This window comes from Caretta caretta, chromosome 6 (assembly GCF_965140235.1).
Source record: "Caretta caretta isolate rCarCar2 chromosome 6, rCarCar1.hap1, whole genome shotgun sequence".
Lineage (NCBI taxonomy): Eukaryota > Metazoa > Chordata > Testudines > Cheloniidae > Caretta > Caretta caretta.
The window spans coordinates 108419839-108436812 of NC_134211.1; the positions used below are offsets into that span (position 1 = coordinate 108419839).

At 44.9% G+C, this 16974-nt stretch overlaps 2 protein-coding genes across 7 annotated transcripts in view; one reads left to right on the forward strand and one right to left on the reverse strand.

The window, feature by feature from the left end:
• WARS1 (tryptophanyl-tRNA synthetase 1) overlaps positions 1-10853 on the reverse strand; it is a 32101-nt gene extending 21248 nt beyond the window's left edge. Inside the window, exons 1-2 of one of the 2 annotated variants that reach the window (XM_075129873.1) lie at positions 10745-10828; positions 29-182 (exon numbers count right to left, since the gene is read on the reverse strand). The gene's annotated coding sequence lies outside the window, so the exon portion shown is untranslated. Of the gene's footprint in view, positions 1-28; positions 183-10744 lie in introns of both variants that reach the window. The other variant, XM_048854665.2, reaches the window with a different exon arrangement.
• Positions 10854-11040: 187 nt separating this feature from the next.
• The window catches only part of WDR25 (WD repeat domain 25), a 115794-nt gene continuing 109860 nt past the window's right edge, over positions 11041-16974 (forward strand). Inside the window, exon 1 of one of the 5 annotated variants that reach the window (XM_048854663.2) lies at positions 11041-11146. Coding sequence is in view for 1 of the 5 variants with exons in the window: in XM_048854662.1 (XP_048710619.1) it covers positions 16656-16674 (19 nt within the window). In the remaining 4 variants the exon portion in view is untranslated. Of the gene's footprint in view, positions 11147-12694; positions 12827-13252; positions 13275-16640; positions 16675-16974 lie in introns of those variants that run through there. The other 4 variants (XM_075129871.1, XM_048854664.2, XM_075129872.1 and 1 more) reach the window with 4 other exon arrangements.

The following is a 16974-nucleotide window of genomic DNA, read 5'->3' on the forward strand; positions in this document are numbered from 1 at the left end:
CTTCTGTTCAAATTCTTATTCTACCCACCTGAAATAATATTATTTAATTTGACCCATAGCAAGTAATAAGTTTGGAGAGTCCGTTTTTTCAGCACTGTTTTTCAGAAACCAAAGACACATAGCACAATGAAATAGTTTCATAGCAGGTGTTTAGATGTTTGTACTAGAAGATGGGCACTGCTCTGGAGGAAAAAAAAATCAAAGGTTGATTCATAATACTATTCCTCTAAATATATGTATGTGCACTAACTAAACTATGCTGGCTCATTTTATGTTTCAATGTACGTTATAATTCTCCCATCAACACACCCAATCTTGCAACAACAACAAAAATAATTAAAAAAAAAATCAACAAAATACATCTTGAGTTCATCATATATCAGGTAAGGTTTTAGTTTTCTTTTTCTCCTAAATCTGTTCTTTGTCCCTTTTAATATTTATGTTTCCCTTTATTTAGCAGTAGTCCACAAAGGTACAATGAAGGTGCTTTAACAATTTGCAAAAACAGACGTTCACATTGTACTGGTTATACATTAAATTCTTAACTCCCACTTGGTTATATATTCTCTGTCTAGAGGACCACCTGAGCTGTAGGTGGTCTGGCCTTGTGGTCACAGCTGGGCTGAGGTCTGCCCACCAGGTATGGTTGCCAACCCTCTAGGATTGGCCTGGAGTCTCCCAGAATCAGCACTGATCTCCTGGTGACTATTGAAAGCAATCCAAGAGATTTTAATAGGATATTTTAAGAAAATGACATTATGTTATGTTGGGCAAAAAAAATCTCCCAGAATAGCTTCAGAGGTAGCACCAGATTAGAATTGAGAGGCAGGAATCAGGGTCAGAGTCAGGCTGGAGTCGGAGACTGGAGATCAGGAGACGAGGTGAAGTCTGGTATTGCAGCAGGCCAAAGTCTGTGTGGTTGCCCAGACAACTTACTGGGCTAATCCCTGAGGTTAAGTAGGGGCACACAGCCAATCAGAGGGCCATGGGGTACTGTCACTCTGGGTGTCTTGAACGGTACTTCCTGTGGTATCTGCTCTCCACAGTGCTCCCTGGCTGTGCCTCTGCATGTGGCACTCTGGGAATATCAAATACCCCAGGCTCTGCAGACTCATGTTCCAGTCCCCACGTTCTGATGCCACCTTCTACTACTGGAATTTCTTCCATCTCTTTTAGGTTTTAGTCTTTAAAGACAATTTAATTAGAGTAACCTTTTTACAAGTGCTGCAGGATTGTTTATTCTAATAAAGGGTTTGCATTTATGACTAAGAAATGTGGCAACCTGTTATCCATTAGCCCAATTATAATGAAAACATGGTTGGGTTGTGGGGATAGAGCTTTTCCTATGTGATCCTGAAAGAATTGTTAATATTCAGGAAGGAATATAATAAGCAGATCCTCAAGCAAAAAATAGGTTAAGGTCATAAGAACGGCCGTACTGCGTCAGGCTAAAGGTCCGTCTAGCCCAGTATCCTGTCTTCTGACAGTGGCCAATGCCAGGTGCCCCAGAGGGAATGAACAGAACATGTAATCATCAAGTGATCCATCCCCTGTTGCCCATTCCCAGCAAATAGAATGCAAATAGCTTTTAAAATAGTAATGGTGGTTATGTGTAAAAATGCAAGCACACTAGTATAATCAATGTTCAGGCATCAATCAAGGATTTATTTAATCTTGTAACTTGATAGAGAAAAATAGAAGATTAAAAAAACCATGTTTACATTTACAGTGAGTTCTCAATATTGACAAAGAAAAAAGATTAGTGCATTGGAAAAAGAGGAGATGTCATAATTCAGAGAAAGCAACCTTATTGGGTGAGCTGTGATTGTCCCAAAGAAGACCTATCATACATCTGTGATGAACACAGCATGAGCGCAAGACACAGAGAGGGATTTCTAGCAGAGAGTGCTCGTTTTGAAATGCACTTCATTCATATGTGATGGATACACAACAAATGGAAGACTAAATTAGCCTTGTAACAGTATAGCTACCATCAGTGGTCAGTTTGAAAGATGCACCTCACACCTTAAGTATCCCTTACCAGACTAAGACCCAGAAGCCCATTTGGCACCTCACTCACTTCAAAGGGACGCGTGGACATAGAGGTCTATCTGCATAGAACAATTTGCAGGATCAGGGACTAGAAGATTATCCCTAATGCTACTGAGGGGCAAATCTGCTTTGAAGATTGATCTTAACATGCATCCAACTATTCAAGAACTCTTAAAAAACAAAAAGAAAAGGAGTACTAGTGGCACCTTAGAGAATAACCAATTTATTTGAGCATAAGCTTTCGTGAGCTACAGCTCACTTCATCGGATGCATTCAGTGGAAATTCCACTGAATGCATCCGATGAAGTGAGCTGTAGCTCACGAAAGCTTATGCTCAAATAAATTGGTTAGTATTTTCCACTGAATGCATCAGATGAAGTGAGCTGTAGCTCACGAAAGCTTATGCTCAAATAAATTGGTTAGTCTCTAAGGTGCCACTAGTACTCCTTTTCTTTTTGCAAATACAGACTAACACGGCTGCTACCCTGAAACCTATCTTAAAAAACAGATTCCTAAAAAGCTTATTGACGGAATTCTGTATAGGATGCATAATTAGAAATGGATTTACAGGACCTAACTTTAATTAATCCTAAAAGAAAGTTACAAAAAATCACCCACTTGATTTCACTGTTCCAGAGTTCCAAAAACAAGGCCTCAGTACTCACACTAGCTGTTCAACACTATACAGTCTTCTTCCTGCAAAGCAGTCTGATCACAACTTGGTTACAAAATATACATTTAGACTGTCACCATACTATGAGCCTTTTGCCTGCTTGGGAAACATAAAGAGGGATTGCCATGGTTAACTAAAATGTAGCTAACCATCAAGGTTCTGTTCCTTAACCAACTGCAATGTTTCCAGGTTATGGAACAGCTGAGCACCAACTACAGCTAATGTTATCATCTTATCAGCGCACTACTATATCAAATTCTTATTTTAAATAAAACTGTCCTGATTAAGGGTACATGCAGTTTGAATGGTCACTAGTTTTGATTGATTAGTTCAGTAACCCTGTAATAAGATGTTATTTAAATAACAGGCCATTTAGCCTTATTTCATTCAATTATGTTATGACTTATTTAACATTTAACAGTGTTTCTTCCATAAAGGGAAATTCTTTTACAAACTCCTACATAACTTATTTTCATATTCTATTTTGGAGTCTAGTATTTTCCTTGTTTCTTTGTAGGTAAAAAATGTTTGGCTGGATAAGGAAATGACATTATTAAACCCACAAATCCAAAAAGGTTTTTATATAGTTTTTTTATACAGCATCCTTATGTGGGGATACCATGGTTATATTATCTGGCTTCAAATTTTACAATGTATGAAGTTAAACACCAGCTTTTTGTATGAACCGTTAACATGGATGCGGAGTTTGACCTAATTTAATTATTCTATTTGCCTCCCTATTTGCAGCACATCTCCATCCTGAAAGGTTGAAATGATACAGCCTGAAGCTAATGGGCTTCAGTAGTACACTAGAGAAGACCACTCCCTGTCTGAGAAAAGTAAAATCGGATGACTCTTGAAAGAGGACTAAAGTAGTGTTATGCTATTCAGCTGAGCAGAATTGCATAAAGAAGGTTGAATTTTTGGAGGAAGCAAAGGTAATGCAGTCAGTGCAGTGAAAGATGCAGGCAGTGAGAACTGCAGGTTGCAAAAAGTAACTCTCCAAAGCTAAAATCTAGTTGCCTGAGCTCAGGATGAAGTGGAGTGTGGCATCCAGCTGTGTTGATGAAATGGAGATTCAGGACACCACCACCACAAAGATGGACAGCATTCTTCACTGAGCTCTGAAGTTGAGGAGAACTATTATGTTGAATTATTCATAAGAAAGAACAGGATTTATCTCATATTTTGACCTGACACATTCTTTTGAATCCTTTTCAGGGTTAAGAATATAAATAGTCGCAAAACAGAGTGTAGGATAGGAATTTGTTTTGTGACTAAGAACATTCAAAACATCCTGATACCCATAACCAGGAATGTTTTCAGGAAAATAATATGCATTGGAGTTTGAAAACAGACTACCCAAGACATTTAGCCTTTGCTTCTGGCAGTGGACAATGCCTGATGAGTCAGAGAAAAACAATAAACATTATTATACAAAGGCTTTAGCAAGCTGATAAGCCAACACTTTAGAAGATGAGGCTCATTTTCCTTTGAACCATAATTGCAAAATGCAATTGTCTTAATTTTCCATAAGCTCATTTGTATTAACTTTTTCTATGAAAGGTTGAGAAATGACAAAGCTTCCAAGATGAAATGAAAAGAGAAAATAGAATATGGTAGTAATAAATTAGAACCTTTTTCAAGTGTAACTTTTGATCTCAGATGCAGCCAGAGAGTAACGGGTGCTATAACTATTTTTATAGTCACGGTCCAACAGCACTGGTCGCAGTACATATCCTTGGGGGACTCAACTATTCACCTCTCTCCACTGTGAAAACTGATCATTTATACCTACCCTTTGTTTCCCATCTTTTAACCAGTTACTGATCCATGAGAGGACCTTCCCTCTTACCCTATGACTGCCTACTTTGCTTAAGAGCCTTTGGTGGGGGACCTTGTGAAAGGCTTTCTGAAAGTCCAAGTACACTATATCTACTAGCAAAAAGAAAAGGAGTACTTGTGGCACCTTAGAGACTAACCAATTTATTTGAGCATAAAATTTATTTGAGCATAAGCTGTAGCTCACGAAAGCTTATGCTCAAATAAATTGGTTAGTCTCTAAGGTGCCACAAGTACTCCTTTTCTTTTTGCGAATACAGACTAACACGGCTGTTACTCTGAAAACTATATCTACTAGTTTCAGAGTAACAGCCGTCTGCTGCAGTTTCCACGGTATGCATCTGATGAAGTGAGCTGTAGCTCACGAAAGCTCATGCTCAAATAAATTGGTTAGTCTCTAAGGTGCCACAAGTACTCCCTTTCTATATCTACTAGATCACCCTTGTCCACATTAGCTCTCCACCAGTCATCTGGTACAGAGGCTTACACAAAGTAAAACTATTTCCCTATGTTTATTTCCCCCCCCCCCCCCCCACTGTTCCTCACACGTTCTTGTCAACTGCTGGAAATGGCTCACCTTGATTATCACTACAAAAGGTTTTTTTTTTTTTCTCCTGCTGGTAATAGCTCACCTTATCTGATCACTCTCCTTACAGTGTGTATGGCAACACCCATTGTTTCATGTTCTCTGTGTACATAAAATCCCCCTACTGTATTTTCCACTGTATGCATCCGATGAAGTGAGCTGTAGCTCACAAAAGCTTATGCTCAAATAAATTTGTAAGTCTCTAAGATGCCACAAGTACTCCTTTTTTTTCCCCCCACAGTATGCATCTGATGAAGTGAGCTGTAGCTCACGAAAACTTATGCTCAAATAAATTGGTTAGTCTCTAAGGTGCCACAAGTACTCCTTTTCTTTTTGCGAATACAGACTAACACGGCTGTTACTCTGAAACTTTTCTTTAGGCTGACTTAAGTGACAGGTTATATACCACAGTTAGGAGTTCTGTGATTTCATGTTTGATTTCCTTCAGAACATCTGATAAATTAAACAGTAATAAGTCAGCAGGACCAATCTGTTCCAAAACGTCTTTTACTGACACCTCAAATCTGGGACAGTTTCTCAGATTTGTCACCTAAGATGAACAGCTCAGGTGTGGGAATCTCCCTCATCTCATATACATTGAAGACCAATGAAAATAATTCATTTAAATACTCTGCAATGGCCTTGTCTTCCTGGAGTGCTCCTTTAGCACCTCAATCATCCAGTTTCCCCACTTATTCTTTGGCAGGCTTCCTGCTTCTGATATCCTTGAAAAAAATGACAGGTTTCAGAGGAACAGCCGTGTTAGTCTGTATTCGCAAAAAGAAAAGGAGTACTTGTGGCACCTTAGAGACTAACCAATTTATTTGAGCATGAGCTTTCGTGAGCTACAGCTCACTTCATCAGATGTATACCGATGTTATTAGGCCCTAATAACATCAGCCACACTATCAGAGGCTCGTTCACCTGCACATCCACCAATGTGATATATGCCATCATGTGCCAGCAATGCCCCTCTGCCATGTACATTGGTCAAACTGGACAGTCTCTACGTAAAAGAATAAATGGACACAAATCAGATGTCAAGAATTATAACATTCATAAACCAGTCGGAGAACACTTCAATCTCTCTGGTCACGCAATCACAGACATGAAGGTCGCTATCTTAAAACAAAAAAACTTCAAATCCAGACTCCAGCGAGAAACTGCTGAATTGGAATTCATTTGCAAATTGGATACTATTAATTTAGGCTTAAATAGAGACTGGGAGTGGCTAAGTCATTATGCAAGGTAGCCTGTTTCCTCTTGTTTTTTCCTACCCCCCCACCCCCCAGATGTTCTGGTTTAACTTGGATTTAAACTTGGAGAGTGGTCAGTTTAGATGAGCTATTACCAGCAGGAGAGTGAGTTTGTGTGTGTATGGGGGTGGGGGGGATGTGAGAAAACCTGGATCTATGCAGGAAATAGCCCGACTTGATTATGTAAAGAGTTGTCACTTTGGATGGGCTAGCACCAGCAGGAGAGTGAATTTGTGTGGGGGGGTGGAGGGTGAGAAAACCTGGATTTGTGCTGGAAATGGCCCACCTGTTGATCACTTTAGATAAGCTGTTACCAGCAGGACAGTGGGGTGGGAGGAGGTATTGTTTCATATTCTCTGTGTGTATATAAAGTCTGCTGCAGTTTCCACGGTATACATCTGATGAAGTGAGCTGTAGCTCACGAAAGCTCATGCTCAAATAAATTGGTTAGTCTCTAAGGTGCCACAAGTACTCCTTTTCTTTTTGAAAAAAATGCTTGCTTTTAGTTTTTGAGTCTTTTACTAGTTGCTCTTCTAATTCTTTTTTGGCCTGCCTAATTATACTTTTACATTTGACTTGACTTTATGTTCCTTTCTATTTTCCTTAGTAGGATTTGACTTCCAATTTTTAAAATATGCCTTTTTCTCTTTAACCACCTTTTTTTAAAACTCTGTTTAGCTAATGTGGAGTTTTTTCGGTCCTCTTATTGTTTTTTTAATTTGGAATTTACATATCATTTGCAGCTTCTACTATCATGTTTTTAAAAAGTGTCCACGCAGCTTGCAGGGATTTCACTCTTGTGACTGTTCCTTTTAATTTCCATTTAACTAGCTTCCCCATTTTGTGTAGTTCTCCTTTTTGATGTTAAATGCTACTGTGGTTGGTTTCTTTGGAATATCCCCCCCTACAAGGATGTAAAATTCAATTACTTTATGGTCACTATTGCTGAGTGGGTCAGCTATATTCACCTCTTGGATCAGAATCTGTGCACTACTTAGGACTAAGTCAAGAATTACCTCACCCCTTGTGGGTTCCAGGACTAGCTGCTCCAGGAAGCAGTCATGAATAGTGTCCAGAAATTTTCTTTCTGCAACCCATCTTGAAGTGACTATATCCAGTCAATATGGGGATAGTTGAAGTCCCTCATTATTATTGGGTTTTCTGTTTTTGTAGCCCCTCTAATCTCTCTCAATCATCATCACCATCCTGGTCAGGTTGTTGGTAGTATATTCCTGCTGCTGTACTCTTATTATTCAAAAGCATGGAATTTCTAGCCATAGAGATGCTATGGTATTGTTTGATTCATTTAAGTTTTTATTATATTGGACTCTATGCTTTTTTTTTTCACATATAGTGCCACTTCTCCACCAGCGCAACTGACTCTGTCATTCCTATATATTTTGTACCCTGATATTAAGCGTCCCATTGATTATCATTGTTCCACCAAGTTTCTGTGATGCCTATTATATCAACATCCTTATTTAATACCAGACACTCTAGATCACCCATCTTAGTATTCAAACTTCTTGCATTTTGTTAGGATATAGATATTCAGGCCTGTCTGTAAAGGCCTATACTCTAAGAATTTAGGTGTATTCTTATCACTTGGCTAGTGATAGAGGTATAAAAGAAAGAATCAAAATCACTGTCTGCTGGTGTAAGGGCCTTCTCTTACTGTGACAGTCTGAGGCCCTGTTCTTAGGCTAAGGCCTTTGGCTAAGCAGCAGAGGCAGCCATAAGCTGGGAAGCGAACAGTCACATCCTCACATTCCAAACTAGTCACACTGAAATAAGGTCTATTCGGCTGTTAGGAATACAATCCTGTCCTGTATTCCTATCACCTCCAGAGAAAGGGAAGTGCCTAGAAAATGTAAAAGGAAACTTAGTTTGATAGCATCCTGTCTGGCAAGAACTCACTTATCAATAGCTGGGATGTGAAATCCTCACTTCTGTATTGTCTTGTCATTATAGTTCCCACTTTGCTGTTGTTTGTCTGTATAATCTCTGTCTGGTTCTGTGATTGTTCCTGTCTGCTGTATAATTAATTTTGCTGGGTGTAAACTAATTAAGGTGGTGGGATATAATTGGTTACATAATCACGTTACAATATGTTAGGATTGGTTAGTTAAATTTCAGGAAAATGATTGGTTAAGGTATAGCTAAGCAGAACTCAAGTTTTACTATATAATCTGTAGTCAGTGAGGAAGGGGGTGGGTGTGGGTGGGCATGGGCATGTGGGTGAGGGAAATGGGAGCAGGGAATGGGGGTAAGAAAATTGGAATCATGTTTGGCTAAGGGTAGGAATGGGAACAGGGACACAGGTCTAAGGCTCTGTGGTGTCAGAGCTGGCAAGGAGGACACTAAGGAAGGAAACTGGAATCATGCTTGCTGGAAGTTCATCCCAATAAACATCGAATTGTTTGCACCTTTGGACTTCGGGTATTGTTGCTCTCTGTTCATGCGAGAAGGACCAGGGAAGTAAGTGGGTGAAGGAATAAGCCCCCTAACACATTTGTATACAAATACTTATAAAATTTGTCAATATTTAGTTGTGTGTCTTCATGTGATGTAACTGAATGTGACTCTTTTGTTTGACAGATCCTCTTCAGTTGCTATCTGTACTCTGATGAACAGAACACAAGAACAGCCATAAGGGGTCAGATTAATGGTCCATTTAGCTCAGTATCCTGTCTGTGACAGTGACCAGTGCCAGATGCCTCAGAGAGAATTAGCAAAACAGGGCAATTTCAAGTGAGCCATCCCCTGTCATCCAGTTCCAGCTTCTGGCAGTTGGAAATTTATGGATACCTGGAGCATGGGGTTTCTCCCCTGACCATCTTTGTTAATAGTCATTGATGGTCCTATCCTCCATGAACTTATCTAATTCTTTTTTGAACCCAGTTACACTTTTGGCCTTCATCCCTGGCAAAGAGTTACGAGTTTCACAGATTGACTCTGAATAATGTGAAGAAGTACTTCCTTTTGTTTGTTTTAAACGTGCTCCCTATTAATTTCATTGGGTGAGCCCTAGTTCTTGTGTTATGCTGAAAGTTAAATGACACTTCCCTATTCACTTTCTCCACACCATTCGTGATTTTATAGACCTCTATTATATCCTCCCTTAATCAATTCTTTTCTAAGCTGAACATTGCAAGTCTTTTTAATCTCTATTCTCATAGAAGCTGTTTCATACCCCCAGTAATATTTGTTGCACCTTTTCCAATACTAGTATATCTTTTTTGGATGTACAATGGATTTATATAGACACATTATCAGATTTTGTATTAACTATCCCTTTCCTAATGTTAGTGTTTTTGACTGCCACTGCACATTGAGCAGATATTTTCAGAATATGCCTGCATTGTACAGCTGTGTATGCAGAGCTGTTGCAGCTGTGTTAGCTGCAGGATATCAGAGAGATAAGGTAATCTCTTTTATTGGACCAACTCCTGTTGGTGAGAGAGACAACCTTTCCAGCTTACACAGAAAGAGCTCTGAGTAATCATAGAATCATAGAATATCAGGGTTGGAAGGGACCCCTGAAGGTCATCTAGTCCAACCCCCTGCTCGAAGCAGGACCAATTCCCAGTTAAATCATCAATCTCGAAACCTGGTCTCACCATCAAAAATTTGGCCAACACAAGCTATCAGCTCATCCTCCACACATGCACCCCATCTCTACAAAGCTGGTGACAGCTTATGAGCCCTCCTTCTCAACAGGGGATAGATAGAGGTCTTCCAGGGGGTACATCAGCTCATCTAGATATTTGCCTAGTTTTACAACAGGCTACATAAAAAAGCACTACTGAAGTCAGTACAAACTAAACTTTCCTATGGACAAAATGAGACAGGAAGCGATTTTTCAGCAATAGAGTGCTATGACATTTTGTATTTTTGGGTCTGATTTGGTACGTTTTTAAAGGAGGTGAAACTTGGGGGTACGCAAGCCAAATCCAACTCCGGAGAGGGGTACAACAGCCTGGAAAGGCTGAGAACCACTGCTCCACAGCGTGTCCAGACAGCCTGTGCCAACGCTGGCCAGCTCCGACGGCAGCGCCCTGCGCAGACACTCACCCCCCCGCCCCGTGGCTGCAGCGGCCAGGGAGGCTGATGTCTCCCCGGCCAGGGACCGCACCAAAGGAAGTGTCGGGCCTCCGCTCTGAGGCGTGACTCTCCCAGGCCCCAAAAGGGCGATGGAGATGAATGAACATCCCGAGCGCCCACAGAGGGTGAACCCACACGAGAGCCCTCCCGCCCAAAGGCCATGGCCATCCCCACCGCCATCGCCGAGCCGCCGCCGCCGCCCGAGCGCGGCTAGGCCCCCTGTCCCCTTACCCGAGCGAGGCCGGCTCCCCTTCTCAGCGCCTCCGCCACCGTCAGCACCGGGCACCCAGACCAGCGCCGGCTCGGCGCGTTGCTCAACCCTGCCCGGTCGGAAACGCGCACCCGGGCCGGAACCATTCGCTATCTGGGCAAGCAGGGCGGCCGGGCGCCCTTCCCCAGACCAGACCAGACGTGGAGTCGCCTGTCGTTGCGGACGCTTGACCACAGCGCTGGGGTGGCCTGTGGGGGATTTACACGCGGCCGGCCGCGCGCTGGGGCTGTTAGCAAAGCAGCCCCTGTTTCCACCCGGCTCGCTTTGCGGGCGGACCCGCCGCCGGCTGCCTTGGAGTGTTTCTGGGAAAGGGCCTGGGGAGTTTCTTCCCTTCAGCTAACTGACGTGGGTTCCCCGCATAGGTAGGGCACGTGGGGCCCAGCCTCGCCAGGCCTCAGGAGGGGCCTTCTCCATAGGAGGAGCTGCAGGGTCAGGCTGCCCCGGGAACGAGCCGCCCCGTGTCCCGGGGGGGGGCTGAGGGGAGGCCGCCCCCGGGAACGAGCCGCCCCGTGTCCCTGGGGGGGGGGGGGCTGAGGGGAGGCCGCCCCCGGGAACGAGCCGCCCCGTGTCTCTGGGGGGTGGGGGGGCTGAGGGGAGGCCGCCCCCGGGAACGAGCCGCCCCGTGTCCCTGGGGGGGGGGGGCTGAGGGGAGGCCGCCCCCGGGAACGAGCCGCCCCGTGTCCCTGGGGGGGGGGGGGCTGAGGGGAGGCCGCCCCCGGGAACGAGCCGCCCCGTGTCCCTGGGGGGGGGGGGGGGCTGAGGGGAGGCCGCCCCCGGGAACGAGCCGCCCCGTGTCCCTGGGGGGGGGGGCTGAGGGGAGGCCGCCCCCGGGAACGAGCCGCCCCGTGTCCCTGGGGGGGGGGGCTGAGGGGAGGCCGCCCCCGGGAACGAGCCGCCCCGTGTCCCTGGGGGGGGGGGGGCTGAGGGGAGGCCGCCCCCGGGAACGAGCCGCCCCGTGTCCCTGGGGGGGGGGGGGGGCTGAGGGGAGGCCGCCCCCGGGAACGAGCCGCCCCGTGTCCCGGGGGGGGGGGGGCTGAGGGGAGGCCGCCCCCGGGAACGAGCCGCCCCGTGTCCCTGGGGGGTGGGGGGGGCTGAGGGGAGGCCGCCCCCGGGAACGAGCCGCCCCGTGTCCCTGGGGGGTGGGGGGGGCTGAGGGGAGGCCGCCCCCGGGAACGAGCCGCCCCGTGTCCCTGGGGGGTGGGGGGGCTGAGGGGAGGCCGCCCCCGGGAACGAGCCGCCCCGTGTCCCTGGGGGGTGGGGGGGCTGAGGGGAGGCCGCCCCCGGGAACGAGCCGCCCCGTGTCCCTGGGGGGTGGGGGGGCTGAGGGGAGGCCGCCCCCGGGAACGAGCCGCCCCGTGTCCCTGGGGGGTGGGGGGGCTGAGGGGAGGCCGCCCCCGGGAACGAGCCGCCCCGTGTCCCTGGGGGGTGGGGGGGCTGAGGGGAGGCCGCCCCCGGGAACGAGCCGCCCCGTGTCCCTGGGGGGTGGGGGGGCTGAGGGGAGGCCGCCCCCGGGAACGAGCCGCCCCGTGTCCCTGGGGGGTGGGGGGGCTGAGGGGAGGCCGCCCCCGGGAACGAGCCGCCCCGTGTCCCTGGGGGGGGGGGGGGGCTGAGGGGAGGCCGCCCCCGGGAACGAGCCGCCCCGTGTCCCTGGGGGGGGGGGGGGGCTGAGGGGAGGCCGCCCCCGGGAACGAGCCGCCCCGTGTCCCTGGGGGGTGGGGGGGCTGAGGGGAGGCCGCCCCCGGGAACGAGCCGCCCCGTGTCCGGGGGGGGGGGGGGCTGAGGGGAGGCCGCCCCCGGGAACGAGCCGCCCCGTGTCCGGGGGGGGGGGGGGCTGAGGGGAGGCCGCCCCCGGGAACGAGCCGCCCCGTGTCGGGGGGGGGGGGGGCTGAGGGGAGGCCGCCCCCAGGAACGAGCCGTCCCGTGTCGCTAGAGTGGAGTGAGGGGAGGCTGCCCATGGACTGAATTGCCCACGGCCTCAGGCACTGGGAGGGTGACCCCAGGTTGCAGTGAAGTGGAGGTTTCCCCGTTCACAAGCATTCTGGGTAGTTCACATTTAAGAAACTATTTATGTTATCTCAGTGGGAGCTGGGGGGGAAGAGGGGTTGGGGGATATGAAGGATTTTACTTTTTGTCTTTAACTGAAACATTAAAATAAAAAAAAAAATTCTACCTCCTACCACTCTAAGCACCTTCAGAAGAAGAGTGTTCTGGATGGTTTTAATCTGCCTGTTGTCTAACACTGTCATTCTGAATCTGAGGTGCCTTTCTCTTTTATGGGCTGGGGTGAGCTGAACAAGGGGAGATTTTATCGAGTTAAAATGTGCACTGAGATTTTGAAGAGCCTGATTATCAAAGCTGAGAATGTGCAAACACACTAAGTGTTTGTGCAGGTGGCCCACTATGTGTCTTATTGGCCTTTTGTGTGTGCCCCATAACGCAATTTGTATGCTGCTTCCTATCTCTCCAGAGTAATTAATGCTTATTCATTAGGTATGTGCAATACATATACTGAGTTTAGATGCTCAATGTCTAGTTCTCATTAAAAAAACATGCAAGTAAACTTTTCTCATGAAAAAGAGACTGGAGAAATACTTAAGCTGCACTGTCAACTTAAAAATTGTATGTTGTCAACCCATGCTACAAATGCATAATGGTTGAAAAACCATTCTCCTAGAGTAATCATCAATGGTTCACTGTCAAATTGGGAGGATGTATCTGCTCGGGCCCTTCAGATGTCTGTCTTGGGTCTGATACTATTATATGTTTATGAATTGGATAATGGAGTGGAGAGTATGCTTATAAAATTGTGGATGAACCAAGCTGAGGGGGCTTGCAAGTACTCTGGAGGATAGGATTACAATTCAGGGTGACCTTGACAAATTAAAGACTTGGGCTGAAATCAACAAGATGAAATTCAATAAAGACAAGTGCAAAGTACTACATTAGAAAGTAGTACTAAAAATCATGTGCACCTACAAATAGGGAATAATTGACTAAGCAATAGTTCTGCTGAAAAGAAGTGGGCATGTTTAGTCTTGAGAAAAGAAGACTGAAGGGGGATCAGATAACAGTGTTGTAAAGGCTTGTTATAAAGAGAACAGTAGGGATGTAAAATGTTAACTGGTAAGCATTAGTTTTACCAGTTAACCCGCCTTAACCCCTGGGCAGCCCTGGCCCCAGCCCCAGTCCCAGCTGCGCCGGCCACCGGGTGGATTGGCCCAGGCCCTGTTTCAGTGCCTGTATAAGAGCATTTTAGATCAGTAAAAGTGAGAATTTGAAATCCGGTGGATTTATAACTGTTTTGTCTACTTTTTTGCACTTCTCTTCAGTTTTAACAATGAAAAATAAAGAGAGAGAATTTTGGGGAATATTTATTTGCTTAAAAACAGATGCTTTCACTGCAACCTCTAAACAAAATTTTGGAAACATTTCTATTATTTTCACAAAATGTAAGGCCTCAATCTTGCAATTGGCTGTGTGCAAGAGTAGGCATGCACACACTGTCAGTTTCAGGACTGGGGCCTAAACTTAGCCAAATTTAAGTTGACAGTGTCCTTTCAGTCCTTAAAAAGTGAGGTTTTTCTCCCAGTGGATGTGAATTGAGGCAGGTCCGTTTCACGCACTCAGTTGTGAAAGCATCTGTCTTCCACAGCCTTTGTTGTTGTTAGTTATAAAACAGAGTTATATTATAAAACAAAAATAAAATCTGGTTTTTTTGGTGGTTTTGTTTTGTTTTCAGGCCTATTACAACTGCTATCCCTTCAAGAAAAGTGTTTTTCTCTAACTTAAAAAGAAAATTCCCATCAGTAGTTTGGACATCCTATTTCAAGTAATCATATAAAGCCAATTTTTATCTTAGAGCACTAAATCAGTCTTTTAAAGTCTAACAAAATTACTTCTCTTTCCTCTCTCTTCCCCCCCTCCCCCCTTGTCTGTCCTCTCTGTTTATACTGTAAGCTTTTTAGGGCAGAGTCTGTGGCTTACTACACATTAGTTCAGTGCTTAGCGCAATGGAGCACCAGTCTTGGCTGGGGCCACTACTGTAAAACAAATAATTTAATATCTGTTCATTGTAGTTTCAGAGTAACAGCTGTGTTAGTCTGTATTCGCAAAAAGAAAAGGAGTACTTGTGGCACCTTAGAGACTAACCAATTTATTTGAGCATGAGCTTTCGTGAGCTACAGCTCACTTCATCAGATGCATACCGTGGAAACTGCAGAAGACATTATATGCACATTGTTGTTGTTACTTTTAGCAATCGCTCATAAGCAGCATTTTCATGCATGGATTTTTAGAACCCAAATGTTTGTGTCAGGAAAGAGCTACATTATCCACTCAGGGACTTTGTCTTTAAAGAAATTCAGTTATTAACTCTGATAAATTGACTTTTATAAGCGATATTACAAGTAAAAAGTGACCTGGATGAATTTTTATGACCCATTTTGTTTTGAACAGGATTTGATAGTCATGCTACCTTTTAAACGCTTTTCCAATTTTTCTTCTCTCCTTTGCACAGGTGGAATCCCATTTAAATCAACAGTGTTTCATGATATAGCAGAAATGAGTTTGGCCCCTTCTTATCTGGTTTTGTTGTTGTTTATGAAATAGTCCCACTGTTTTATACTATGATAAACTTCAGATAAAGACATGGGTTGCCCTCTAGAGGGAGGATTTAATGTTTTTATACTTAGCTCTATGCTGCTTTTTAAAACTTCTGCTAAATATTTAGGTCACTCTCCTGCAAAGGGATTTGAAAGTATCAACCTGTAGTTCTGGATAGAGTCTTGTTTGCTTCAGTGGGACCCTGCTCAGGAGTAATGGTCTGTGCTTGAGGATCCTATTGTAAAATAGAAGCACAACCTACAATGTAAAGTTCTTGTTGCTTGGAATAAAATGTGCATATTTGAGACTTGTTCTATTTATACCAGAGGTTTTCAAATTGTGAGGTGTGTTCCCCTAGAGGGGAACAGAGGAATGTTCGGCAGTGACACCAGGTGGGGCTTCCCCTCTCACCTCAGTAGGCCACCTAGTCTGTGGGTCAGTCTCAACAGCCACGGCAGCTGCGCCGATTTCCGCTCCCAGCACCCTCTGTACCCAGCGTTGGCTCCACTCTCAGAGATGGTTGCACGTTCCTTCCCCCACTCAGAAAACCTGAGGGGGGGCAGTATTATGTCTATTTTTATCTGGATTGGGGGTGGGGGGGGGCAACCAAAAATTGTAACTTGGGGCGGGGAGGGAACTCAGCTCAAAAAGTTTGAAAACCGCTGATTTATACTAAGGTCTGAATCCTGCAAACACTGAGTCCTGTGAGTAACTTTGTGTATCTAAGTTGTCCCATTGAATTCTAATGGACTGCTCACATGCATAAGTGTTAGTAGGACTGGGATATAAGCTGCTGATTCTGCAAATACTTGGGTATGTCCTTAACTCTACTACTGTGAGTAGTTCAATTTCCACTTTTTTTTCAATGTGACTTCGCAGAGTAATAAAGTTAAGCATCTGTGTAAGTGTTGGGAGGATAAGGGCCTAAGGTTGTAAGGGACACGGACCATATCTTCAAATATATGTGAAGTGCTATGCATATCCCTGGTGTCAATACACAGATGGATTATTATCAACCCCCAATTTCATGAGCATTCATGGCCCGCCATACAATTTCCATACCCAGATGTGGCCCTCGGGCCAAAAAGTTTGCCCTCCCCTGTGCTAGACCAATCTCAGCTTTTGTCATTGACTACATAAATGGCTAAAGTTAATCAAATCATATTTTTGTATGAAATAAGTAAAAGCATGTATGCTTTTATTTTCTAGAGATATCAACATGGTCAGTGATTATTATGGCTTAAATAAGCCTTTGATGTAAAACTGAAGATGATGCTGAATTTACTATGTGGGTGTGGTTAGATTTACAGATTGCACTTTTAACACATTCTGTGATCCATTTAGTAATTCTGTGGTTGCGTCTTTTTTCTTCTGTCACTTGGGCCACATTCATGCTCTTTTACAGTACCAATGTGGTGGAAGAAAGACTCTGTCATATTGGCTCCATTTGTAGTTGTTCCTCTGCATAAAGTTACACATCCCCAAGCTACAGCATAATTCTGATTATTCTGTCAGGATAGACCTGGTGGCAGGTCAGGTTAAAAGTGTGCTATCATAACTGCATGCATAAGTCTGTGCTTTCTTTGTT